Genomic DNA, 27,000 nt, shown 5'->3' on the forward strand with positions numbered 1-27,000 from the left:
ATGTCACAGGGGGAAAATAAATGCTATAGTGGATAATTGGCTAAGCCTTAGGTAATAAAATGTTCATACACTTCTAACACTTTTGTTTCAATAAATATGTTACTCTATATTTCATAAGTAAATGAGAACTGAAAATAAAAAAAAAATAATTGTAATCCTACAATGTGCCACTCCTGCTTTATCTGCAGAGTCGTGTGAAATTTTAAATATTTATTTGGCCTATGAACAATTCCTGGCAAACTAAAATATACTGAAGATTGAGGAAAACAGTGTTGACTAGGTATATTTAAGAACATGAAGTGTAGTTATAAATGATAGTCTTTTCCTCCATGAAATTGGAATAATCTTTTAAGCCATTCAAGTTGCAGATTCTTGCAGAAGCAAATGTTACAAACTGGATGCATTTTGTTTGAAATTCTTCATTTTCTTTATTCAGCTTCACTGGATAGTCAAAGTTCTAATACTGTGAAAACTGAAACAATTTTTTGATTTATTCCCTACTATGCATAATTCTATCCACCTTATTTATGCAGTTCCCATCCAAGACGATCAGAAATCAAAGCTGTGAGATTTGCAGCCCAACAACACTTAAGGTAAGGGTGTCCAACCTTGGCAACTTTAAGATCTGTGGACGTCAAGTGTTAGAATTGCTGGGTGGGGAATTCCGGGAGTCCACAAGTTTTAAAGTTGCCAAGGTTGGACACACCTGACTTAAAGGATCTGTTTCTGCCTGTTGCCATCTCAAACACTTACACTTACCTAGAAGAAAGTTTCACTGAATTCAATAAAATTTACGTTTGAGAAGACTTCTATAGAAATGAACGGTAAATATCTTTGAATTAAATACAATTGATTTCTAAGAAAAGATTCTTGGGAACTTTCTTTTCCTCTTTTTTTTTTTTAAAATGTCATTCTATCCTACAGAGTTTCTAATATTTTCTCCTTGTATCACAGGTATAATTTGGTGGCAGATACATTAAGCAAAATGGCTAAAGTTAACACTTATCACTCCTACCCTGCTGCCCATAGATCTTCTGGGAAGACTGTTAGCGATGACCCTGGTAGACTTGAAAATGGAATTAAGAGGTAATGGATTCAGCCCATCACCATCACCACCATCATCAGAGAAGTTTCATGATTGTTCACCGCCCAATGGTCACTTGTTCAAGATGAGTGGCTATAGCAATTAAATAGATGAATAAATAAATAAATAAATATTTTTTTATTTAAGGAGAGGAGAGGAATTTTATGGAGATGTGAAGGCAAAGAATGGGAAAAAAATAAATTCCATTCTTAAAACACATATCCATAAATACAGTTTGCCGAACACTGAAATTTAAATATGCACCTTTATTATTTACTTTGTCAGAGTGTTTACAGCGTGACTACTATTCTGAGACAACCCAGGAGCAAAATACAGGACATAGAGGTTTTGTCATTACAAACAGTGGTTTATATACAAGACTTCTATGTACAGACATAGATGTGGTAGGCACATACCAGCAAGCAAGCAATTTTCAACTCTACACGGAGAGCTACAGTGCAGATAGAACACGACAAGGAGAAAGATATATGAGGAGAGAGAGATACGCCCTCTCATGGCCTCCCTTATATAGACATCTTCTTAAAGCGGCAATAACCCTGCTGACTCATCCTGGTCCACAGCCTTACAGCGGTTGGTCAGCTTTACATCTTCATTACCCTAACATACTTTCTCAGAAGCAACTCCATAAAGTTTAATAGCAAATTCCTAACTTGCAAAGGGATTTATCATTTGGAGCTTCCTTTCCATAGGTTTCGGACTGTCTTGTTGCCTTCTGTCTTTCTTCTATATTTCTAGGCAACAGATAATTTCCCTTTTTATTATCAACAGGAATTAAAGGAGGCTAACTTTGAGAAGACTGTTCCCATTTACTTCTATATCTATATCCTTTAATTAGAAGACCAGAGAGTGTGCTTTCAAACAGGGTGGTCTTTTCAAGTAGTCACTTGATGGAACTGTTCTATTGGAAAGAATTAGAAACATTAGCTTTCCTTAAGCAGAAAAGAAGCTAGATAGCTTAAAAAAAACCCTCCTTTCTTTCCTACCAAATTGTATAGCTATCCATTCATCTGTGAACTTGCACAAAATCATACCAGCATAACATTTGTCATCATCATTGTCAGTAACCCTACCTTGTCTCTGTTCTGTCCTTGTTAATCACCTGATCTCCTTCCAAGGTAATGAAAAGGTTATGTTTGACAGATTCAGCACATCTTGAAACTGCCCTTGGACAATATCAGAAAAAAAAATGGGGGAAAACATTGATTTCGTTAAGTTTGTCTCATTCATGGACTGAGCATGAGATAAAAGCAATGTCATGGAGGTAAATGCAGAGAAAAGTTATTTCACGCACATGAAAATGGAAGGCAATGTTAATGGCCATCTACTTGACTCTTTTCATGCCCCCTGTGGCTGCCATGCTGAGATCTATTAAAGCTATCATTTGGGAGTGATGACAGTGACAATTTAAAGAACATTTATTGAATGTCAGAATAAATATGATCAATCCTACCTCTCTTGAAAACAGTCCTAATTTTGTTACACTTTTTAAATTATATAGTCTTTGCTACTTAAACGTGCATCTAGACATATATTACTATCATGCTATCGTGTTAGGTGGTTCTCTTCCTTCTTCTGGTGCTAGTTCTAATCAGTTTTGATGGGGTAGACACATCTAGGGTTACCCAAGTATGTAGGAGTGGGCCTTAGGGTTCATCGTTCTCACGGCTCCTATTTAACATCTATATGAAGCTACTGGATGAAGTTATCTGGGAACATGGGATTAAGCATTGTCAATAGCAAGCTGTTGATACCCAGTTATATAGAGGTAGTTCTCAACTTACAACTGACTGAAGTTACAATGGCACTAAAAAAAGTGACTTATACCAGGCCCTTGTGCTTATGGCTGTCACAGTATCCCCATGGTCAAGTGATCAAAATTTGGGGGGCTTGGCAACTGGCATGTACGTATTTATGATTGTTGAAGTATCTCAAACATGATCTCCATCTGTGACCTTCCCATATGGCTTCCAACAAACAAAGTCAATGGGAGAAGCTGAGTTTGCTTAATGACCACATGATTCACTTAATAACTGCCATGATTTGCTTGCTTAATAATGGTGGCACAAAAGTCACTTAACAACTGCCTTGTTAGCAACAAAAATTCTGGTCCCATTTGTGGTCACAAATTGAAGGCTACCTGTATCTGTATGCAGGCTGACCAAGTGATAGTGATAAGGTTACTCTCAGTGTCCGGAAGCTGTGAGAGTTTGGAACAAGACAAACAGGTTTAGCGTCACGCCTGGTAAGACAATGTGGTTATGGATTTTGAGGCCACCTGGCCCTAGATATTTTTCATTGTTTGTTCAGGATGGGCTTGAACTACCACAGACGGGACTGGTATCCAATTTGGGGTTTGCGAATGGTTCACGGCTCCTGCTTGACTAGCAAATAGTAACTATGCCTAGGATGGTATGTGTACTTATTCTTCTTGTGTGTCAATTGTGTCAGTTCCTGGATTGCTAAGGAGGCAATCGCTTATTGCCTCTAATTCGGAGTATTTGTTATATGTGGGGTTGCCCTTGAAGCCACTTGGAAGCTACAGTTGATCCAGAATTCAGCGGCATAAGTCGATAAAGGTACATAACCTCTTCCCCAAATTAGTTCGATCCAATCCTCTCCCCCTTTAAAAAGCTGCTGAAAACTGGTTCTTAGCCCAGGTACTAGACAGGAGCTGATTGGAGCCATATGTTCTGGAGCTATACAGTGTATGCAGTATATTTTATTTTACTATTATTTATTATTTTAATGATTAACATGTTCCTGATTATTTTAAATGCTGGATAGCCATCCAGAGAGAGTCAGTTTAGTATAGGGGTTAAAGGCATCAGGCTAGAAACTAAAGCACCATGAGTTCTAGTCCTGCCTTAAGCATAAAGACAGGTGAGTGCCCTTGGCCAGTTACTCTCTCTCAGCCCTGGGAAAGAGGCAATGGCAAACCATTTTTGAAATCTTGCGAAGTAAACTGAAGGGACTTGTCCAGGCAGTTGCCAGTTATCAATGCTGATTCAAAGGCACAAATAAATAAATAAATAAAATAACCATCCAGAGTTACTCAGTGAGTGTTCAATAATAGATAAATAGATGCTATGCCTAGTTCAGAAATAGGTTTTTATTTATTTTGTTATTTTCTTGTAATGTCCACTTCTTCCAAACTGTGTATACTTAGAGTTGTTAAGTAAGATATAAAACCTGTTTGTTAATGAATCCAGTCTTACTTTGTTATCAAGAAAGAAAAAAACCCAATGGATTTTTAGTTTTTAGAACAGGGGCTTTGTAGGAACACTGTTGGAACCATATACATTTCTATGCACCATTAGTTTTGTCCACATGCAAAACAATTCACATTTAAGAATACAATGTATTAACCCTAATATTTTTATATAACAAATTCATTCTCTATTTAAAGTGGGATCTATTTGCATGCATGTGCACTTTTTTGTATAAGTGTAGCAAAGTTGTTTTTTTTGTTGAAGATACCAAAATAATAAAGGACTAACATTTATCTAGATAAGCTTTTCTTCTTTCCTAGTCAAAAACTTTTTCTAGAGGCCTTAACTCATAATCTGCCACAATTCTGAAATGTCAGCAAGATCATATCTATTCCAGAAAAGAGATAATCTGAGTAGATATACTCTTCAAGCTTATTTTTCATTTCACATACATATTCATTCACCCACCCTATTTCAACAAAGAGGACAAGTGTAGTATGTAACAGTATGATACGGGCATTATAAAAGTCCCATATAATAGCAGATTTCAATTCACTGAATGACTTTTGAATCACTGAAATGAAATTTAATCATTTGGACTGATGAATGCACAAGAGGAAGCCAGAATATAACACTAAATAGGCAGGAAAAAAATAATATGGGAAAGCTAGAAATCTTTGACAGTTTATATAAGTTAAACTGTTCCATATTTCCACATTACTTTGCTCTCACAGTAAACTACGAAGAGAGACACCTACCCTCACTCTGTTATAGATGGTGAACCTGATCTAATAAAGAAGATAAAACTGAAACAACTGAAAATATGATAAAAGCAATGGCTGTTTCAATTTATATTTGAAACTTATATTTAACTTTTATAAATGTCAGATATAAATGTCACTTGGAAACAACATTTCCTTCCCTTCCATCATCTTAGAGCAGGGGTCTCTAACCCTGGCAACTTTAAGCCTGGCGACTTCAACTCCCAGATTTGGAGCTTTGCTGGCTGGGGAATTCTGGGAGTTGAAGTCCGCCAGGCTTAAAGTTGCCAGGGTTAGAGACCCCTGTCTTAGTGTGAATGACAGCATCTGAGTTATTTAATTTTTGATTCCTCTCAGAATTTCTTTCCTTGTTGCTTTTTTCTACTATGATCACCTGAAATGGGACAAGTGAAAAAATCAGACAAGTACAAATATTGTATGTATTGTATGTAGCCTTTTCTGGAAAGGCTTTAGGTGCTGAGAAATATTGAACTAGGGCAAAAATGATTAATATATTATCTATTCTCCCTCAGTATCACTTATGACAGTAATATATTGGTGACTGATCAAGGAATGCACATTCTTTCACAGGTGCCTGATTGGAAAAGCTTGAAGCAAGCACACATTGAACTGTGACTAAATGTCTTTCTGCTTGATTTTGAAGGACCCCATCCCCGGGTGAGGATAGATCTTCAAAATTAGAGAGTGTCATTTCCATGGCGGAAGCAGGAGGGGATACATCTGCAGAAGGAGCAACAAACACGTAAGCTTCATTTATACTATGTCTGGAAAGTGACCTTGTAAAAGATTATTAGGACCTTATTTGGAAGCAAAAGAATGAAATAAAAGTAGATAACAATATTGTTAATGCAATGAATTTTGTCTTCATGAAGCCAGAAATGAAAGGGATGAAGAGAAGAATAAGTTGATCTTGGTTTATACTATTAAGTCAGTCTGGACCAATGTTTCTCAGCTTTGGGAACCTTAAAATGTGTTGAGTAGGGAATTATGGGAGATGAAGGCCATGCATCTTAAAGTTCCCAAGGCTGGGAAACACTGGTCTAGTGTGTGAGTATGATGAAGGATGAGTTGCAGCAGATGGGAAGTGTGTTATCTGGCTCAACTGAAGAACATAGAGTGATAGTGTAATTTATATATTACTGGGAAAACTTTATTTAGCTTTTCATCAGAGCTAGACTAACACATGTGACATTAAAGATGATCAAACTCCCATTTCCCAATCTTTCTAGGAGGTGATGAGTCATGATCATGAGAACAATCAAAGCTTAATGAATCTTGTCTCATTGCTGAATAAAGTGTGGCTGGGTGAAGCTTCACTAACTTCTTACAGAGCATAATATTCTCAACACTTTGTGTATTGTGGTGAAAGTACTGTATATCTGGGTACAGATTTGTTATCTGAAATTGGTACATACACATTCAATGCATCAAATGAATATATTGGAGAAAATCATTCCACGTGTCTCATCAGTCCAGTTGGAACAGATGGACAGTTGGATCAGTCCAGTTGGAATAGATTTGTTGGAACAGATTTGTTCCAACTTCCATCATCCACATCTGCTCTTGGCTGGGGTGATTTGACACATTTGGAGGTCACCAGGCTGGGAAAGCCAGTCTAGCTGTTAATGCTAGATAGCAAATGTTAGATTGCAAATGGCAAAGATGAAGTTGTTAATCTTGGCCCTTTGCATTGCTGGCATGTTCCGTTTTTCCTTTCAGGTCCTCAGGGTTTTTCTCATCGGTGAGAAACTGGTTCAGAAAGCACTTACGTCGAGATGGCCAAACATCTGATTCTTCAGTTGAGGCTCAAGGGGGAGAAAACAAAGACAACAAAGCTGAGCCAAAGAAGGATGGGAAAGACAATCCGAAAAAGTAAGAGGATGCTGCTTCAGTGAAAATATATGTACTTTTAACAGGACTAACCTGCAGAAAAAGAAATAGACTTGTTTCTAGAAGAATCAGGTTTAGTGAAGAAATCCAATATATAAACATTTATTTACATGCACATATATACACATAGATTTGAATACTAGCTGATTGACTTATTCTGTTAGAATAGGAGCAATATTCTATTGTCCTAAATTAGCCAAGTAACCAATCTCTGTTCTCCTGGTTTGTATACTAAGTGCTGAAAAAGAAAGAAACAGAAGATTACTGGATGATTAATTATATAAATCAGTTTTCTTAAGTTAATTTATGACTAACGGGGAACTAATGAATCTTAGTCTGGATGAAAGACCCTATTTTAAGTTATGCAAGCTCCCATTTCATATTAACATTCATATTTTCCATGCCCCCCCCCCTTTTTGGGGGGATATATATATATATATATATATATATATATATATATATATATATATATATATATATATATATATATAATGGGTGTTTGAGTATGTAATGTTTTCTTCCCCCCTGGAGTTAAATATTTTTATTAGTGTTAGATATTATGAGAGTTAGATATATGCTTCTTATCTCCTATGAGTTTGTAGCAGAAGTGGATATTTCTGCTGGCTGTCCAGCAGATTTCATAATTCAACTGTAACGATGAAACTTCTTGAGTATCCCAGCCAAATGCTTTCTATAAATAGCCAGATCTTCAACACAAAAGTGTTTGGCAACATGTGACTAAGGTGATCTCCTGGATAATTCTGTAATGGAGCTTAATCTTGTTATTAAAGTTGTCTTCTTTATTTTTTCAGCATTATGGGAAGACTAACAGTTGAACCAGTGATGGAGGCTAGAATGTATGTGTGAAACAGAGAGAAAGTGAGAGAGAGAGACAGACAGACAGAGAAAAAGATGGATGCTTACACATACAGTGGCCAGGAAGATTTACTGGTTTTGCTCATTTTTTTTTCATATGTATGTGTATTCATTGATATATTCATCCATTTGGCCAGATTTAATACCAACTGCTTCAACACCAGCAGAGAGCAGATACAACGTGGACAATTTTGTCTAATCTTTCCTAGTTTTCACTTTGTAAATAGGCTGCTACAGTTGTAAGGCAGTTCCTTTGTTCCTTACTTTTGAAAACCTGATTCAGCTAAAATTTTCATAATGGACAAGTGGCCCTTGTAGTAACAAACTAGCCCTTTCCTTGTTAGAGGTTGCCAATAATGCAAATTTGAAAGTTGTCACAGATTTGATTTAAAAAAAAATCCTTGTCTTCATTAATGCTTGTTTTATTACTTGGGCTTACTATATTAAGTAGATTTTGTGAAGTTTTGCCCAGATGTCTGTTCATGTTTAAATACAATGAATATTATCATATATAATGCATTCTTTTAAAAGTTGTTTGCTCCTACTCTCTCTCCTTATGCTATTCATTTCATTTCTATATAATTTGCACTGTCATTTTTCCTCCGAAGCATAAAACAACAACAAAAGCACACCACCTTCATACTGCTTGGCAGTATTTTTGGGGAGACTGTAGAACATATTCAATCTTGTAGAATAGGCGAAGGCCACCTATTCAAAAAATGGATCTGGCCAGGAAAAAAATAATCAGTGGCACATTAAGAGGGGTTGCAGAAGGTTAGATTAAAGCTTCCTAGGGGACCTTCAGACCTGTGAGCATGTGATTGATACAGACCATATATTTTTGATCTTGAATAACAATGTAAAGTTAGATGGGTGATGTCAGGATACGATTCTGAAACTCTGGCAGATGAAGATCAGAAGAGACATCTGGAACAACTGGGGAAAAAAGATAAGATGGGAGCAGTGGTGGGATTCAAGTAATTTAACAACCGGTTCTCTGTCCTAATGATTTCTTCCAACAACCAGTTCACCAAACAGCTCAGAAAGTTAACAACCGGTTCTCCCAAAGTGGTGCAAACTGGCTGAATCCCACCACTGGATGGGAGTCTGACCAAGTGTAGTTGTGAATTCATGTTTGATCCTATCCTGTGGCAATAAGAATGGTAAATGGTTATAATATTTCTTTCTGACTGCATTGGGGGGTTACCAGCTGGTGACCTTGTTTAGGCTGGCCAACTTCCTTTTTGGGAGGAGGCCATAAGCTTTTGTTCCTGCCTGGCCTCTGTGATCAGTTGGTACATGACATTGTGGACCTGAGGGCTCAAGTTCTTGACTGTGATGTGGTGACTGGGGAAATGCTTTGTCGTGTTAGCCTGGACCACCTGGGCCTATGGTCTTTGAAGAACAGGATAAGATAGTCTTCGAGATACCCTCAGTCACTTATGGCATGGATCCATGCTTCTCCTGGCTCCTTTATGGGGCATGGATGTCTATGAAGATAAGCTAGTTTGAGAAATAATTAGAGCCTCATAGGATAGAAATACTGGCTGCCTTGAAAGAAGCTGTAATGCTCTGCCTGTTTAGCAGGTCTTTCCTGGATCCAGCGGTTCTTGTTAATTAATATTCTATCTCTAAGCTACTCTTGTGAGGGAATGTTTTTGAACTTTCAGTCAGTGGACAACTCAGAAGCACCCAAAAATGAAATGGATTATCAGGCACCTTCCAGTCAGCTTTCAGCCTTGGGCATGGGATAAAGCCAGCACTTGTTATTCTTAAAATAACTGTATTAGATTAAGATTGGCTTTTTTACATATCCACCAAGCATGGTAAAAAGTCCTCTCTTCCTTTATACATTTTATACTTTTTTTTTCTGGTGACGAATACAAAAAGTATATCATTTTATAAAAAATTATCTGTAAGATTATAACAATGTAAATTTCAAACCTTTCACTGGTCTACCCAAATATGGGAAGGAACATACTGCTTCCTTTCACGTTTCAGCCCCAATCCAGCCCCTCAGGCAGTCTCATGCACGCAGGGCCGGATTTTCCTATAGGCTAACTAGGCTTCAGCCTAGGGCCTCAAGATCAAGAGGGGCCTACACAGTCCTAGCCTGAGTTCCGCTGCCTGGGATCCACGTGGGCTGCCACGTGGTTCCCCACCGGCTCCGGACGCAAGAGAGCAGGATGGAGAAAGCAGCTTCCACGCCTTCACTCACCGTCACTCTCTGCTCTGTTGGATCGCCGGCTGTTCGCTTACCCCGCCCACTCCCAATCTATTGCTGCCTCCGATGGCTAGAGGAAAAAAAAACTTCAAATTCTTGCCGCGGGACTTCAAAGGGCCGCCCTAGAGCCAGTGGTGCAGCCGAATCTTTTGTTAAATTGCTGGCTTGCCCCGCCCCTCCGCACCACTATTTATTGCCAATAAATAGTGGTGGGCGAGGGGCGGGGGAGCCAGCAATTTAACAAAGGGTTCGGTGGTTTTTTTGTAATTTTATTGGCCCACGGAGCTTCAGCATAGGCTAATTGGCCTCCAGGCTCTCAGCTGATTTGTCTCAGCTGTTTTGCTCAGGGCTCTTCTGCTTCCTTGCAAAGAGTTCTGATTTTTTTCCCCCTAGCTATGCTGAGAAACAAAATTGAAACTGCTTTGCTGTTGCTGCAAGGTTGGAAAATTAGGCAGGCAGAATTCTTTTCTTTTTCCTCACCAAAAAAGGTAGGTGCAAACAATGGGAAATTTAGGGAAAAAGTGGAGAGTTCAGGATTTTAAAAAAAGCTCTATTTAACTAGGGAATTGTAATAATTGAGATACTATTAATTGTATATTTCTGAAAGCAGAAATGGTTAAGTTGTGATTTGGAGGAATATATGGGGGAAATTATTTGGTTTATTATTATTGGTAAATATAATTAATGGATTTGTAAGAAATTGGATTGCATGGAAATAATTGGAATATTCATGTTCATATTGATTAATATACAAAAAAGGTAGTTATATAACTAATTGATTTATATTAAAATGTTGAATTTATATTAAACAACTAATATTACATAATTAACCAATGTGAGGATGGATATAAAAATAAATGACAATGGGAAGGGGTATAATATAGAATAGAAGGGAAAAATTGAATTTGATTAAGATTAGAGATGAGGATGAAAGGTAATATTGGTTTTTTACAAAAATAGATGAGGAATAAATATGGCAAAAAGGAAATATAGAAATTGTAAATTTAATTGAAATGACTAAACACTGTTTAAATTTGTGAACTGGCCAAATACTCTGTTCAAAGAAAATACATTGTATGTTTGTATGTGTGTTTCTAATTATTGTTATTTATTCATATTTGTTCTCTTTTATTCTTTAAAGTTTAACAATTCATTCTTTATCTTAATATCTTTATATTTGTTTGGGGTTGGCTTTCTTCCCTTTCATCTTTTTTATTGTACAGCAATCTTTCTCCTCAAACCTACCACCTCTCTCTTTTCTTTTCTTTCCTTCTTACTTTCTCTTCCTCACCCTCTTCTTCTCCTCCCTACTTCCTCTTCCTTTCTCCTTCTCCTCCTCTCTTCCTCCCTCTCTTACCCTCCCTCCTACTCTAATTTCCCTTCCCTTCCTTCATCCCTCTCTATTGCTGTATCCTTTTATGCATATGGACTACTCAGAGGACTGAAAAAGTTATTTCTGACTGGTCCTCACACTTTTGACCAGTCCTCGAACTTACGACTGTCCTCACATTTTACGTTTTTGCCCTATCTTGTTACCATGGTGAAGAGAAGCAGTTGTGAAATGAGTGACATGGTTGTTAAGAAAGCTGCACGGGCATAAATGTGAGGATGGTCATAAGTGTGAGGACCGGTCAAAAGTGCGAGGCCCAGTCAGAAATGACTTTTTTCAGCCCTCTGAAAAAAGTCTATGCACATAGCCACGCCCACCCGGTCACATGACAAGCTACCCACGCCTACACAGTCACGTGACCAGCTAGCCACACCCACCCAGTCACATGATTGCCAAGCCACACCCCCAACTAAGCCACGCCCACAGAACCTGTTGTTAAAAAAATTGAATCCCACCACTGATGAAAGGGCCTCATAAGTGGAATAGCCTAGGGCCTCTTTTCATCTAAATCCGGCCCTGCATGCACGACAAACTATTTTGTGTTAAATTTATATTTACTGACAAAGTCTCCCTTTATTTCTTTGTCAATATATATATATTTATATATATATATATTGTGTGTGTGTGTGTGTGTGTGTGTGTGTTTGATTAATATTTGTCTTGTTGGAATTATCATTTGTCTTGTTCGAACTTGGCTGGAGATAGCTGAATCATTTTTGATACCACTGATCGTAATATGTTTTTGAACCTCTGGTGAAGGTTGGATATTGGCGGTACTTCCTAAGGGAGTGGTTCCAATAAGTAGGGGCACACAGAGTGATTAAGCAAGCAGTTGACTGCAGGTTTCACTATTTTCCCTCTTGCCTTTTAATACCTGCATGAAACTGCAAGGACAAGTCATTGTTCATTGGTTTGGGGTGGGCAGTGTCTTGTATGCTGATGATACTCAGCTGTTCGTCATCATCACAGGCTGAGTAGGAGGTCTTGTCAACATCTTGTCTTGCTGTGTAGAGGCTGGGGTTAGGATATAAATAAGACAAACTGGCTGAGAATGACTCCCTGCATGATAGAGTTGCAATTTGTCCACTGAGCTGTCTTAATGTTGACTGTCAAAAAGCAGGTCTAAGATTCAGAGGTCTTCCTCTTTAATGGCCAGGTAGAGATCAAGGTCTTTGCCCACCAATGGTATATATATTAGATATGATCCTCCCTGGGGCAAAGTACTCTTGAAGCAGCAACTCACCTTTGGTTTGGGGCCTGTAATGACTTCATTTTGACTTCAAAGTGCTGGTCATTACAGTTTGTTTGGTGACCATTTGAAGTTGCAATGTCACTAAAAATGTGGCTTATGACCATTGCAGCATCCTCATGGTCATGTGATCAAAATTCAGACGCTTGGCTACTTGTTCATATTTGTGATGGTTACAGTTGTCCCGGGGTCATGTGATCATCTTTTACAACTTTTTGACAAGCATAGTCAATGGGGAAGCCAGATTCACTTAACAGCCACATTACTAATTTAACAACTGCAGTGATTCACCTAACAATAGTGACCAGAAAGGTCATAAAATGGACCAAAATTCACTTAATAACTTAGCAACAAAAATTTGGGGCTCAATTTGAGGACTACCTGTATCTAGAAAGCCTTACCTGGCTTGGCACTGAGACACTTGCAGGACTCCCTCCACCAATTGGAATTGACCTGCCTGCATTTTGTATCCTGCTACTGATCCTCCTTTCTGTGATACTGATAGTGCTGACATCTGCAACTGCTGCTTTATGGTAACACTGCCTTATGCTACTATGGAGTCACCTCCCATTTGAGCCACCTCAAAATCAGGCTGGTACAGATGGTTTTATCTTCCTGGGAATTGTTGAAGGCTTATAATGAGTCATAGGATTCTCAAGATTTTATCTTGACAGTTTTATCTTTTCATGATTTTTTTAACTTTTCATCTTCTTATTGGGGATGGACTGATTTTTCACTACGTCATCCTTTGTTTACTCTTAATTACTATGAGTTGCCAAGAATCTGAGAGATTGCAATGATTGAAAATATGATTCATAAGTGAGTGAATGAATGAATGGATGGATGGATGCTGCAATGGAACTAGCATTAAAAAAAGAGGATGTATTTATTAAAGTTTGTCTCTTGTTTGCAGGGAACTTGGTAGAATATTAGATTAAAGGACCAAGAGGACTGTCCTCAAGTCAGAGTGATCCATCAGACCATCAGTATTTGCCCTAATAACTGCTTTTTAGATGGGATAGCAAAATCATGGAAACAGGGCATTTGGGTCTGTCCTGGGCCCAGAATGGCAGGAGACCAACTGAGTTAGTTCTATCATGGATGAGGGAGGACTCAGTCAACTGGAATTCAAGGCTGTTACATATATTATTGAAACCCTTGTTCTAGTGATTGAAAATATAAATTTGCGACTTTCAATTTAAGAATGTTTATTGATTGAATGGTCAATATCAGCTATAAAGGATTTCTTTCCTAGCTGCAGACATCTGCCTTTGGTGCTCTCCTAGCTTGGTTGTTTTCTTGTCTCCATTTCATTATCCAAACTAAGTAACTAACACCAGCACTAATGACAATGTTACCTACCATAGTTTGAGTAATGAAATGTCTTGCAAGAAAACAACCAAAGTCAGAGAGCACCCAGGCCTCTCATTTCAGTCCTGAGCTACAAATGTTCTCCTTTATTGGTAAAATATATTTCTTTGATGAGAGTTCTTGATGAGCCCATAAACCTCCTTTTTTTTTTCATTTCCAGGGAAAAAAAAGAAATCTTTGTGATAGATCCTTCAAGCGACCTATATTATAGGTGGTTGGGAATCATTGCAGTACCAGTATTCTATAACTTTTGTATATTGGTATGTAGGTAAGGATGATTTTTAATGCATCCCTGTGCTGTTACTGGTATTTTTGTCACTGGCATCTGGGGTGATGGTGGTGATTTAAAAAAAAGTCAAGATTGTGGCTAGAAATCAAAGCTCTGCAGTTATCTACACGTGTTACATATATGATTCACATGAAAAGAGAAGGCGCTTCAATTATACAGTTCCCGCCAGCATCCTGATACTCCATTCCTCTGCAGTTGCTTCTGGTTCTGAAATTTAATCTGTCTGTCTGTCCCTCACAAAACGTTTATTTGCATCAGCTCCATTTTAGGCAATCACAATACTGCAGCAAGTGAGGTTGTGTATGCTTTAAAAATAGTTTGAAAGAGATACTGTGGGCTTTCTGAGAACACAACATTTCTCACTAAAACCTGCATGAGGTAGAACTGAAACAAGAGGACGTGAGTGAATTGCACTGAAGATAGGCTGCTTTAATGATTATTTAATATTTCAGTAATCAACTAAAGACAGTCTTGGATGAGATTGACACACACAGCTCTGTGGTTTGTTTTCACTCTGTTAGCTGAATAAACCCCAAATGACTCAATTCTCACAAACGAAGCAAGAAACTAAGAACTGCAAAAACACAACAGTCAGGTTCACACAGCATACTTAGCAAACCAACCAAATAATATACAAATCTCTGTCTAGCTAACTATTCATTCTGAGCACAAGAAGACAATGGTTTGGATTCTTTGTTTAATTATGTCCGTGTATCAGAGTCTTTTGATCCATACACAGTGAATCCGAAAATGCCATGTTTGAAGCAGCCTTTAGGCGCCACCTGGTGGAGTCATTTGTCAACAAGGAACGGCTACGTTCCTTATATGGGCTAACCCTCTGCCTTGGTCTTTTCATTCAGTTACAGGACTGTAGTGTTTGTTCACTGCCCAGAGTCCCTTTGATGAGGGGCAGCCATACAAATACAAATAAATAAATAAGTGCCACCCGGAGTCATTTAGAAGTAAATCAGCAAATGCATTCATAAAGATAGAGAGAAAAAACAGCTTGCTTTTTTTAAAAAATGGCCATCTTGTTGGCAATGCCAAACCTTTGCAAACCGATGTCTATTCAGATTCTCAGCCATCCAGGTCATAGTTATCCCAAAGGTGCTTTTTCAAAGGGTAACTGGACTTCGTTGCTGCTTGAACATGTTTTGCTTTTCATCCAAGAATCTTCTTCAATTCTGAAGCTTCTTGGACGAGGAGTGAAACATCTTCAAGTAAAAACAAAGAAAGTCCAGTTGCCTTTTGAAAAAAGCACCTTTGGGATTTGCAAACAGATCTTTTCAATAAAAATATTAACAAAGATTAGGATTTTATATTGTGGAAGTCCAGGGGAGGGAAAAGGGGAGGGCTAGGGAGGGTATGGGGGGTTGGGGGGGGAGAAAATGTATTTGTAAAACTTTTTAAATAAAAAAAAATATTAACAAAGACATTGTCAGCTGAAGGCATGGGAACTAATGATTTTGTGGTTACAGGACTTGGTGCTTATTTAGTTTTCAATCCTGTTAGGCTTTATTGTTTTTTTAAAAGAGTGTTTCATTTATAAATACTGTAAGCAAATGAGAGGTTGATCTGCTGCAAAATCAGCTACTGGCTTGGAGGCATATTATTAAGAACCATTAATTGTGGGGAGATGCATTCCAGTAAATTGTTTAGAAGTGTGCACCAGCAGAGAAAATAGAGTGATAGGGAATATTTCAGGCGGCTAAATGGATAGACAGGAAATCATCTCATCAGTTGTTCTTTGGTAAACAAACGTTTTGTGATTGGCCACATCTATCACTCAAGTTATTTTCTAATTAGGCAAATCGTATTGTGAGAATACCCAATCACACCATGTTCTAAAAATTCTAACTGTGCTCCAATCCTCCCAATTTGCCTATTTCTTGCAAGAAACATATGATTATTGTATCGTATTTATTTGTTTCTATTCTAACTCTAACCAGATCATCTGGTTTATCTAGGGCCTGCTTTGATGAGCTTCAGATGAATCATCTTGCACTTTGGCTGTTCTTGGATTATTCCTCTGATGTTATCTACCTCATAGACACATTTGTCAAGTTCAGGACAGGTGCGCATTTGTCTACACTCATCAATTAATTTCTTAAGAATATTGACTACATGGAGTGAAGTCACCAAGTTTATCAGAAACCCTCTTCTCCTTTAGCTTGACCCGAGAAAATTCCAATACTGCATGGTAGATATTGAAGAAATGGTTACTACAAGGCAGAACCTATGAGTAATTCTCTTTTCCTTACTCCCCCCCTTGCAAATGTAGCCTTTAGTCCAGGTTTAGTGCTAATAATGCCAATAGCGATACAGAATAAAACCTCTGTTGTAGGGAAATAGACCAAGTAGTTGAATATATTGTATACAGTAGATTGAAAGGCTGCTTCAATGATTAACATTTAATCAATGCTATCATCTTCACTGTAAGAGGATGATGATGATACATTTTAAGGCAATCAGAGCTGAGAAACATTTGTGAACTTGCTTCTGAGAGAGGAATGACTCTGAAATCCCTCTAACAACCCAATCGGGTGGCACAGCATAAAGCTTTGGTTTTTGGGCAGATCAGAAAGAGGGGAAATTAATTTTGCAGTCTTCTCCATCCTCCATGAACTCCTGGAAGCATTATCAATCCCTTCTCCTCAATTAATGAAAGCACAGACAAGCCCTTCTTTCTCTGATCCATTCTCACTTCTTATCTATAATTAAGTCTTTCTCTGTTCCTCACCTGATCTCTCTGTTACCTATAGGCTCGCTTTTCAATCCCCTTTTCCTTTTCTTTCCTTCTCCCACTGAATTTCTGCCTCCCCAATTCTCCCCATTTGTGCCAGTACCCCTCCTCCTGCATCCCTTGGTGTATCCAAAGACAAGCAGGGGTCTCCAACTTTGGCAACTTTAAGCCTGACGGACTTCAACTCCCAGAATTCCCCAGCCAGCTTTGCTTTGCTGGCTGGGGAATTCTGGGAGTTGAAGTCTGCCAGGCTTAAAGTTGCCAAGGTTGGAGACCACTATTCTACAGAGCATAGGTGGGACTTGCCTGCTGTCCATGCAGAGTGATGTCAAAATAATCAGGATGGCGGTTGCAAGTCCATTCAAAGTCCCACATTTGTCCCATGCACAAGGAGCAATGTTCAATTGTGCTGTCTTGCCTTTTTGACACAACCCTCTCTTTCTCCAAAGATGTTTTCCTTTTCCCTAAAATCTGTTTGCAAATATGGTGTCCCATTTCTAGCTCTTTGGTTACTTGCAGTGCTGGTAAAATGCTATTTCCCCAATGACTTCTACTCTTTCCTTCATTGTTTTTGCATTCATTTTCTGCTTTCATTTTTTAAAAACTTTCCTTGCTTTCCTTCCTCTTTAGTAAAATCTAACCCAGTTCTTTGTGGAGAGTGTGGGCATTATTTTTGAGATTCAAGCTCTCTCTGGGATGCATAATTTTTAAATATTCTTTAGTTCAGAAACCTTGCATGCTGCTAAACCTTCCCTACATACAGTAACACATCATAGCATCTCTATGATTTTGTTCCCTAATTCTATTTTATGGAATGGGGATTCAATGGGACAAATGGGTAATTTTAAGTGTTGCATAAATTTAAGACTTTTCACCCCTTAAAATCCTTGAACTCCATTCTTCACAAAGTTTTGGCTCCAATTTAAACAGCAGCTTTGATACCCTAGACAATTGCCTGCGGTCACCCTCCAGATAACAAAACTTGTGTATTTGGGAGTTAGAACAAACAAACCTGTTATTAGGAAACTATTTTTTAAAAGGGGAGAGATTTTAGATTGATTGGAAGATTGCGGTGTGTTCCTCCCGATAGCCAAAACTTTCTTGGCAAGTCATAAAATAAAGATTAAACTAAAAATGTAATAAAAAGAGAAAACTAGCAGCTTCTATGTCTGCAGATATTCTCAGTCTTCCAGGTCATGATTGTTCTAAAGATGCTCTTTTCAGGAGGGAAATGGACTTCCTTGTTTTTTCCTTTTTCCTTTCTTTTTTTTTCCCTTTGAACATTGAACTTTGAACAATTTTTCTTTGAACCATCTGAAAGGTGACCCTAAGTACACAGATAAACCTCCAAGTGCTTCAAGGACTCTCTAAAAGGATACAAATTACCAGCTGTCTGCAAGGAATATATGGTAAATCCTCCCATTCCCCACTCTCCTGTCAGAGTTGAAGAAGCTTCTTGGATGAGAAGCAAAATGTCTTCAAAAGAAAAAAAACAAGAAAGTCCAGTTGCCGCCTGAAAAAAGCACCTTTAAGATAGCAGGTATTACATGAATTGAAAACTGTAAAAAAAGAGGTACAACTGACAGCAAAAGTCAACAATAACACATGTCCTTAACAGGGCTGAAGTATGTTTTAATTTGGAAAAAAAAAGGACTTTGCTTTCTTTGATGATATCCTTCAGAAGGCAAAGCTCTTTATGCTCTTTTCAGCATATAAATGTGTAAAAGAGGAAGATACCTAAGAGGAGATAAAATGATAGGTCACTGCAACATATTTTGCACTTGCAAGTTAGTATGGAAAACTATGATTTAGGCATTTCTGCTCAAAACATTTCTTGCCTTTTTTCTTTATTCTACTTTAAGGTTTCCTTGAACAAGGACTACTCGTTAAAGATGAAAAGAAATTAAAAGAATTTTATAAATCAACTTTGCAGTTCAAGTTGGACCTGTTGTCCCTTTTCCCAACTGATTTGGGGTTTTTATACTTTGGAATGAACTATCCTGAACTGCGATTTAACCGGTTGCTGAGACTTCCCCGGCTATTTGAATTTTTTGATCGTACAGAAACAAGAACAAACTATCCAAATATATTTCGTATTGGGAACCTTGTCTTGTACATTCTTATTATTATTCACTGGAATGCATGTATATATTACTCCATTTCCAAGCTAATTGGATTTGGGACTGACACCTGGGTTTATCCCAATATCTCCCATCCAGAACACGGACGACTGTCCAGAAAGTATATTTACAGCTTATACTGGTCAACGTTGACATTGACAACTATTGGAGAAACTCCACCTCCAGTGAAAGATGAAGAATATATGTTTGTGGTCATGGACTTTTTAGTGGGTGTGCTTATCTTTGCTACCATCGTGGGTAATGTAGGCGCTATGATTTCTAACATGAATGCCTCTAGGACAGAGTTCCAGGCCAAGGTTGATTCCATCAAGCAATACTTGCAGTTTCGAAAGGTCACTAAAGAATTGGAAGCAAGAGTGATTAAATGGTTTGATTATCTGTGGACCAATAAGAAAACAGTAGAAGAAACAAAAGTCCTGAGATACCTCCCTGATAAGCTGAAGGCTGAGATTGCCATAAATGTCCATATGGACACACTAAGGAAAGTGCGGATCTTCCAAGATTGTGAAGCTGGACTCCTGATTGAATTGGTATTGAAATTAAAACCTACTGTTTTCAGTCCTGGAGATTACATATGCAAAAAAGGTGATATTGGAAGAGAGATGTATATTATCAAAGAAGGGAAACTGGCTGTTGTGGCAGATGATGGGGTGACGCAGTTTGTGGTTCTAAGTGATGGCAGTTACTTTGGAGAAATCAGCATCTTGAACATCAAAGGCAGCAAAGCTGGCAACAGGAGAACTGCAAATATCAGAAGCATAGGTTACTCTGATCTATTCTGTTTGTCTAAGGATGACCTGATGGAAGCTCTCACTGAATATCCTGATGCCAAAAAGGCACTGGAAGAAAAAGGGCGGCAAATTTTGTTGAAAGATAACTTGATTGATGAAGAGGCAGCTAAAGCAGGAGCTGACACAAAAGACCTGGAAGAGAAAGTAGATAAACTTGAAGCAGCTATGGATATTCTTCAGACAAGGTTTGCTAGACTTTTAGCAGAATACACGGCCTCACAGTCTAAACTCAAGCAGAGACTTGTAGAAGTTGAGACCAAAGTGAAGAAGCCTGAAAGTGATGCTTTGTTAGATGTACCAGGCAAAGCTGGAAAACCAGAAGAGCAAAAAAAGAATTAATTATGTATGGTCATCTTCATTTAGCACAGAACTACTGCACCCTATAATATGAACACACTTGCAAATATGTGAACAGGATTGTTTTTTATCCTCTGGAATCAGCAAGTTTGTATAGTTTTTAACTGAAGCGATTGTCTTCTAAATAGTAAATGCTGAACTTTTTTTTGATCTTTTTAGAAATAGATTTCCACATTTCTTTTATTTATTTTGTATTGGGGGAAGATTTTCTATGAGTGATGATGATCACATCTTATTATTAGGTGTTTGTATACAGTAGACCACATCACATTTATCTTTATAGCTTTGCAACAAGCACCTGCTGCAAAGCAATACTTCTCTGAATGGAACAGACTTTATGATACGGATGCATAAATACAACATAACTTGCCCATTTCCTTTCTTGAAATAGCAGTTTTTCCATTAATATAATGCATACATTTCACATTACGTTTTTTTTTCTCATTAAAAAAACCCTTAATGCCTAGGAGATGTTGTCTAGAATATGTTGCCTAGAATGTGTGTGATGGAAAACAGAGTGGGTTTGTCCAAATGCAGACATGTGTAACAGCAAACTATCCACATTACTCTATCACAGGGGTCTCCAACCTTGGCAACTTTAAGACTTGTGGACTTCAACTCCTAGAGTTCTAGGAGTTGAAGTCCACAAGTCTTAAAGTTGCCAAGGTTGGAAACCCCTGCTTTATCGTATTGCATCAGCAGAAAAATCCATCCAGCAACCCTGTTTATGACTCACATCCTGATGGGGGTTTCATGCTCAACATTTTCCTGACAAAGTCACTCATGTTTGCTCAGAGTTGGATGCTACTTTGACAAATGTCAAAGAACTAAGAAGGTTAACATGAGTTCTGCTACCTGTGGACTATGAGGGAATGAGTTGAAGAGGTGATTAATGCCTCTTTGAGGGAGGAAATGGAACCTCCTCCTCCAACCTGATAGCGTATACACTTCTTGAAAGGACCCACTCTCAATCCTACAATATTAGACAACTTCTGTCCAATCTCTGATCTTCACTTTTTGGGAACATTCTGGTGAAGGTGATGGTAGAGCTTCATTGCAAAGATGAAGCTGACTATTTTAATTCCTTATAATCATGGTTCAGTTCTGGGCATGGATAGCAGGGACATGAAAGGAACCCCCTTGGAGGTCCCCTTGGCAATGGTGATGTCACCGGCTAATCCTTTCAATCCAGAAATGCCTTCCGACACAAATGCTCCAGAGGTGGGTTTCACCAGGTTCTGTCCAGTTCTGGAGAACCGGTAGTGGAAATTTTGAGTAATTCAGAGAACCGGTAGTAAAAATTCTGACTGGCCCCGCCCCCATCTATTCTCTGCCTCCCAAGTCCCAGCTGATTGGGAGGAAATGGGGATCTTGCAGTAACCTTTCTCTGGATTGGGGAGGGAATGGAGATTTTAGAGCTTAGTGCCACACCCACCAAGCCACACCCACAGAACCGGTAGTAAAAAATTTTGAAACCCACCACTGAAATGCTCTCATGGATGGCCTCTATTGGAATCTGGATGATAGAAGGGCAGCTCTTCAGGTGTTTGTGATAGCATGAGTTGTTCTTTCCTTCTAGACCAGGGATGTCAAACTCCCGGTGTCACGATGGCATCACGTGATGTATCAGGACTTTCCCCCCCTTCACTAAATCGGGTGTGGGTGTGGCTGGGTCCCAAAGTCCATGGGCTGGGACTTTGACAGCCCTGTTCTAGACCATCTTGGAGAGTTAGAGAATGGGTTTTCTACAGTGATCCACACCTTCTGGGAGGTACCATTTAATATTGGTGAGGGATGAATGGTCATATCCTTAGGCTCTCCATTTGAATGCCACAGCATGTGATAGTCTCCTCATTTATATCTACATAAAATTGCTGGGAGAGTAAAATAAAATAAAATAAATAAAACTGAATTTATTTAGATTGAGGTACCATTGGTATGCTGCTGATATCCAGGTATTTGATATCTGATGACTCTAAGTATAGAACGGGATGAAAGAACATGAAGTTGAATGCCATCACAATGGAATAATTGTGTGTCCTGCAGTCACATGACAGGTGGTTTAGAGGGATAGTGGTCTCCCCAGAGTAGCAGATCGGCCACTTAGGTAAGTTCTTTAACTCACAACTACACCTAGACCATCAGGTGCAGACCGTGGCTAGGGTGTTTTTGCCCAGTCATGGTCAGTACGCCAATTGTGTCATTTCTTGGATCTGGACCTCTCAAAAACGGTTATCCACATCCTCATTATCTTTAGATTAGACTAGTACAATGCACACATCCTAAAGCTGACATTGAGGAATATTTAGAAACCATAACTGATACAGCATGCAGCAACCTGCATGTTGAGTACAGAGAGCAAATTCATTAGAATAGCTTCTAAATTGTGAATTCTGCACTAGTTTCTAGTAGGCTTTGGAGTGCAATTCAGTGTTGTCATTGCTCTTTAAAGCACCACAGGGTTCATGCCCAGATTTCCTATGGCTTGTGCATTCCTTTGGGTCAATGTTGATTCCCAACAAGTACCTGAACAATTACCTTGGCAAAGTTTTTCAGAAGTGGTTTGCCATTGCCTCCTTCCTTGGCCTGAGAGAGAGTTACTGCCCCAAGGTCATGCAGCTGGATTTGTGCTTAAGGCAGGATTAGTGATCACAAGTATCCTGGTTTCTAGCCTGGTGCCTTAACCACTACCCCAATATAAGTCTCTATTTTATGACTGCCTGATCCCTAATATTCTAGCCAGCCTGTCCACTCTACCTGGGAAAGATGTTATTGTCAGGTTTCGATGCTATCTCAAAATAAATGAATTTCCAAACTGCCGATCTTTGAGGAAATTTTCTCTTTATTGAGCATAGCGATCTGATCCTGGCTCTTTCGCGGTCAGTACTGACCTTTACCCTCCAATCCCTCCCTTTCCGATCCCCAATTCTCTGCTTCTCATTGGCTATCTTCCAAGCCACTTTCCTCATCCCTTCTTCGTCAGATCACAGGAATGTCTCCCCCTCCCATCGCCGAGGAGACAGAATCTTCAAAGGGATTTAGTAGGCAAAAGTTCAAGCTTCTCCTCTCCTTATATATGTCAGTGTTGGGATGCTGACAGTTATATGACATTTCAACTTGGGAGGCAAAGGAACTTGGAAACCATATTTCACTACCCCTGTCCTGATCCTCTGGAACTTCTCTCCACCCAAGATCTACATGAGACCCAGCCTTGCTATCTTCATGAGAGTGTTAAATTTGGCTTTTCAGACAAATTTTTAGAGATTAGCATCCAGGATGGGATGTGCGTTCCTTATTTGTTAATTTAGCAATATTTATGGTCTATCTCAATCCTTATACAGACTGGGTAGTCTACTAAAAAGTCATACTCAAAATATTAAAAACACTATAAAACAACAATGTTCATAAAATAGCAGATAAGTATTATCATAAGCAAAAAAGCCAAAAAAATCTAAGGGACAAAACTAGCCGCAGGGTTGGAGCTATCTGTGTATCTCTGTGGGAAGAGAATTCTGGGGAGAAAATTCTATTGAGTGAACCTGCTACAGAAAAGGTGTGGCCTGATATAATCTGTACCATAAAGGGCTTTCAAAGGCGATGACCAAACCACTGGATTTGGAAGCCTATTGGAGGCAGTGCAGTGACTTCAAGATAAGGGTTATTCTTTACCTTTTAGGGTTGTTCCAGGAGGAATCTAGCATCACGACTTGCCCAGCTGTACCTTTTGGATTATCTGGGTAGGCTCAAACTTAAGCTTTTTGTTCAATGGTGCCCACCTTTGACTTTTCACTATCTTTGCCATCACTGCATGAGATCAGTGAAACTTGCTAGAGTGATCTCATCCAATGCTTTGGCTACTCCCATTTTTCACATTCAAGCAGGCCAAAGACGGAGCTGCCACCAAGTTGTAGGGACATTACATATACAAGTTGTACAGTCATTCCTCCAGTGTCTTCGGGAAACCTTCTGACTTGATTAGGTGCCTAGGGATGTTGTGATCCAAGCTGACAAGAAAATGATCTTGAAGGACAGATATTAAAATTCTCCATTTTCAGACCAAGTCTCATCTGTGCTGAAATAAAGACCAGATCAAGCATGGGCCCAATGTATCAAACTGTGATTGCTTGAGAGAAGCTAATGCTAACCACAAGGATCATATACTACATGAGAACACTTCTAGGGCATGAGGGTCAAAATCATTCACGATTCAAAGCCTTGGGAACTCAATAGCAAACTTCTGAGATTCAGGAATTCATGGAAAGTCATGTCTTATTTTAGGAATGTGTAGTATTTTATATACTTTGGTATGGCTGAATGTGGTTTTATTATGTTTTTATTAGTATGTTTTGTGAACTACTTACTTTTTTTTTTTATAGTTCAGCATTATATAATAATAGTAATAAACAAACAAACAAATATCACGTAGGGGCCTGAACAATGAATATTTGTATGCTTATTTCAAAAATGATCTTTTTTCCTATTGATACTCTCATCCCAGTGAAAAGGCCTGATGAAATGCCAAGTTTTTGTTTGTTGTTGTAGAATGTAGATCTATAAATATACATGAGTTGAGCAGTGGTGAGCAGCTGTAGAAGTGCTTTTGCTGATTTTTGGGGGGATATTTATTCTGTTCCTACTCACCCAATATCAGGCTCAAAGGCAGCTGGAGCTGTTACACTGATTTTAATGCTTTGGGGAGGGGTACTTCTGTGTGCTTTGCACAATCCTAAAATTACTGAGGACAGCTGGAATTGTTGGCTCTTTACAGCAGCATCTCTAATTTGTTCTGGCCTTCAATTCCCAAATTTCCAGCCAACAAGGTCATGGATTATGCTGGCTGGGAGTTGAATTCTGGCACATTTGGAAGTTGCTAGTGGCTTTCGCTTTAATTGATATTGCTTGATGCTCCTGGTGTTCAAACAAAAATTAATACAATTCTTCCAGTTAAACAATACAAAATAAAATTGCAGTCAGAAGTTAAGATGACCTGGAATGGTTTAAAAAGGAAGAAAGAGAGTGAGTGAGCAATCATAACTCACCATTTAGAAAGAGATCAGTTTACCCCATCACCAAGAATTCTGTTTCTGACCAAAGGCAGAAAGTGCAACTCACCTCATTCAGTATTTTTTCTCCCATTTTTGAAAATTGTTGGGAAAGGTTCTTTTGAAACTGGCTACATCTCAAAAAATAAACCACTTTCTATACTGGCTAAAAAGAGTTAGAAATCAGAATATCTGTTTGATTCTTACTTCTGACTCAAACTCAGAAGCTGGGCTTAACTAAACCTCTGTTATTCTCAACCAGTCTCAATCCATCCTCCAGTTGCAATATAGGGAATAAGATTACTATTTAATTTATTTAATTTATATATACTCTTCATCTTGCTGCTTCTGGCAACTCCAGACAGCTAAGACTCTGTTATTAACTTAGTTGATTTTTGTAAAATTGCAATTCAATAATTCAGAATCTGAATCTAGCACCTTAAAAATTATTGTCTAAACCATGTGAAAACATGTATCCATAAACAGTCTGCTTTTTGAAAACAAAATATGTTTTTAACAGTCTATTATAATGCTTGTGTTAAAATGTGTGTTGTTTTTGTATATATATTTCCTCTATATGCATACTATCATTTAAACAGAAGTGACATAGGAAATCTATGGCTGTTTACAACTGATGGTTTTACACTGGTAGAAAAATAAAGCATAAGGTTTGTTTATATTTTCTATAGACTTGCAGAAGGGTGAAAGAATCTGCATCTTTCTCATTGAAATGAACTGGAATTCTTTTAATAAACAGTACCCTCCTGGATCAGTCCACCTAGTCCAGGGGGTCTGTTCTCAGAGTGAACGACCAACTACACGAGGAGGCCACTAGTGTCCCAGCGGATGGGCTTTAGAGCAGGGGTGAAATCCAGCAGGCTTTGACAGGTTCTGGAGAACCGGTAGCAGAAATTTTGAGTAGTTCGAACCACCAAATGCCACCTCTGGCTGGCCCCAGAGTGGGGTGGGAATGGAGATTTTGCAATATCCTTCCCCCAGGAGAGGGGAGGGAATGGGGATTTTGTAGTATCCTTCCCCTGCCATACCCACCAAGCCACGCCCACCAAGTCACACCAAGCCCACCAAGCCACGCCCTCAGAACTGGTAGTAAAAAAATTTGGATTTCATCACTGCTTTAGAGGCAGTTACACTGTCACCCAGAACAGCAGATTAACTCTAGCTAGATTATGTTAGCCACCAGTTTATTCAACATCCTGAAATTTTCCTTTCCATTAAACCCTGTACATAGAATAGTTTTCATGCAAGAAAAGATAAAAAAAAATTCATGATCAAGTAGTTTTCTTAGTAACAGAGACATATGTGAGTGTGGGGTGGGGGTGGGTAATAAAAAAATCAAGATGATAGCTACAATCATGTGACCAAGATTGCATACTTATTATTGCCCTCTTCCCCTCTACCCCCACCCCCTATGGATACCTCTGATGGAAGAGTTTGCTTTTGCCTTCTTTCAGGATTTTTTGAAACTTTTTTTCCCAAACATACAATAATGTGCACATTCAATTCCAAAAGATCATCAGCAG

The 27,000-nt window shown here is 38.6% G+C and overlaps 1 protein-coding gene across 1 annotated transcript; it reads left to right on the forward strand.

The window, feature by feature from the left end:
• The first annotated feature begins 985 nt into the window (after positions 1-985).
• On the forward strand, positions 986-20,399 carry CNGA3 (cyclic nucleotide gated channel subunit alpha 3). The gene is made up of 6 exons (XM_070943235.1): positions 986-1,086; positions 5,740-5,838; positions 6,816-6,968; positions 14,257-14,364; positions 16,353-16,459; positions 18,991-20,399. The coding sequence occupies exons 1-6, from the start codon at positions 986-988 to the stop codon at positions 20,397-20,399; spliced, it is 1,977 nt and encodes a 658-aa protein (XP_070799336.1).
• The last annotated feature ends 6,601 nt before the right edge of the window (positions 20,400-27,000 follow it).

This window comes from Pituophis catenifer, unplaced genomic scaffold, assembly GCF_029215685.1.
Source record: "Pituophis catenifer annectens isolate HBS135680 unplaced genomic scaffold, rPitCat1.0.hap2 SCAF_4, whole genome shotgun sequence".
In the NCBI taxonomy this organism is placed as follows: Eukaryota; Metazoa; Chordata; class Lepidosauria; order Squamata; family Colubridae; genus Pituophis; species Pituophis catenifer.

What these genes read in the sequence shown, in the direction of transcription:
- CNGA3 (XM_070943235.1), top strand. Translation starts at nt 986, where the DNA reads ATGGCTAAAGTTAACACTTATCACTCCTACCCTGCTGCCCATAGATCT. An exon ending in CTTGAAAATGGAATTAAGAG is followed by an intron (nt 1,087 to 5,739) that starts GTAATGGATTCA and finishes TTGATTTTGAAG; the next exon opens with GACCCCATCCCCGGGTGAGG. An exon ending in ATTTGTCAAGTTCAGGACAG is followed by an intron (nt 16,460 to 18,990) that starts GTGCGCATTTGT and finishes TTCTACTTTAAG; the next exon opens with GTTTCCTTGAACAAGGACTA.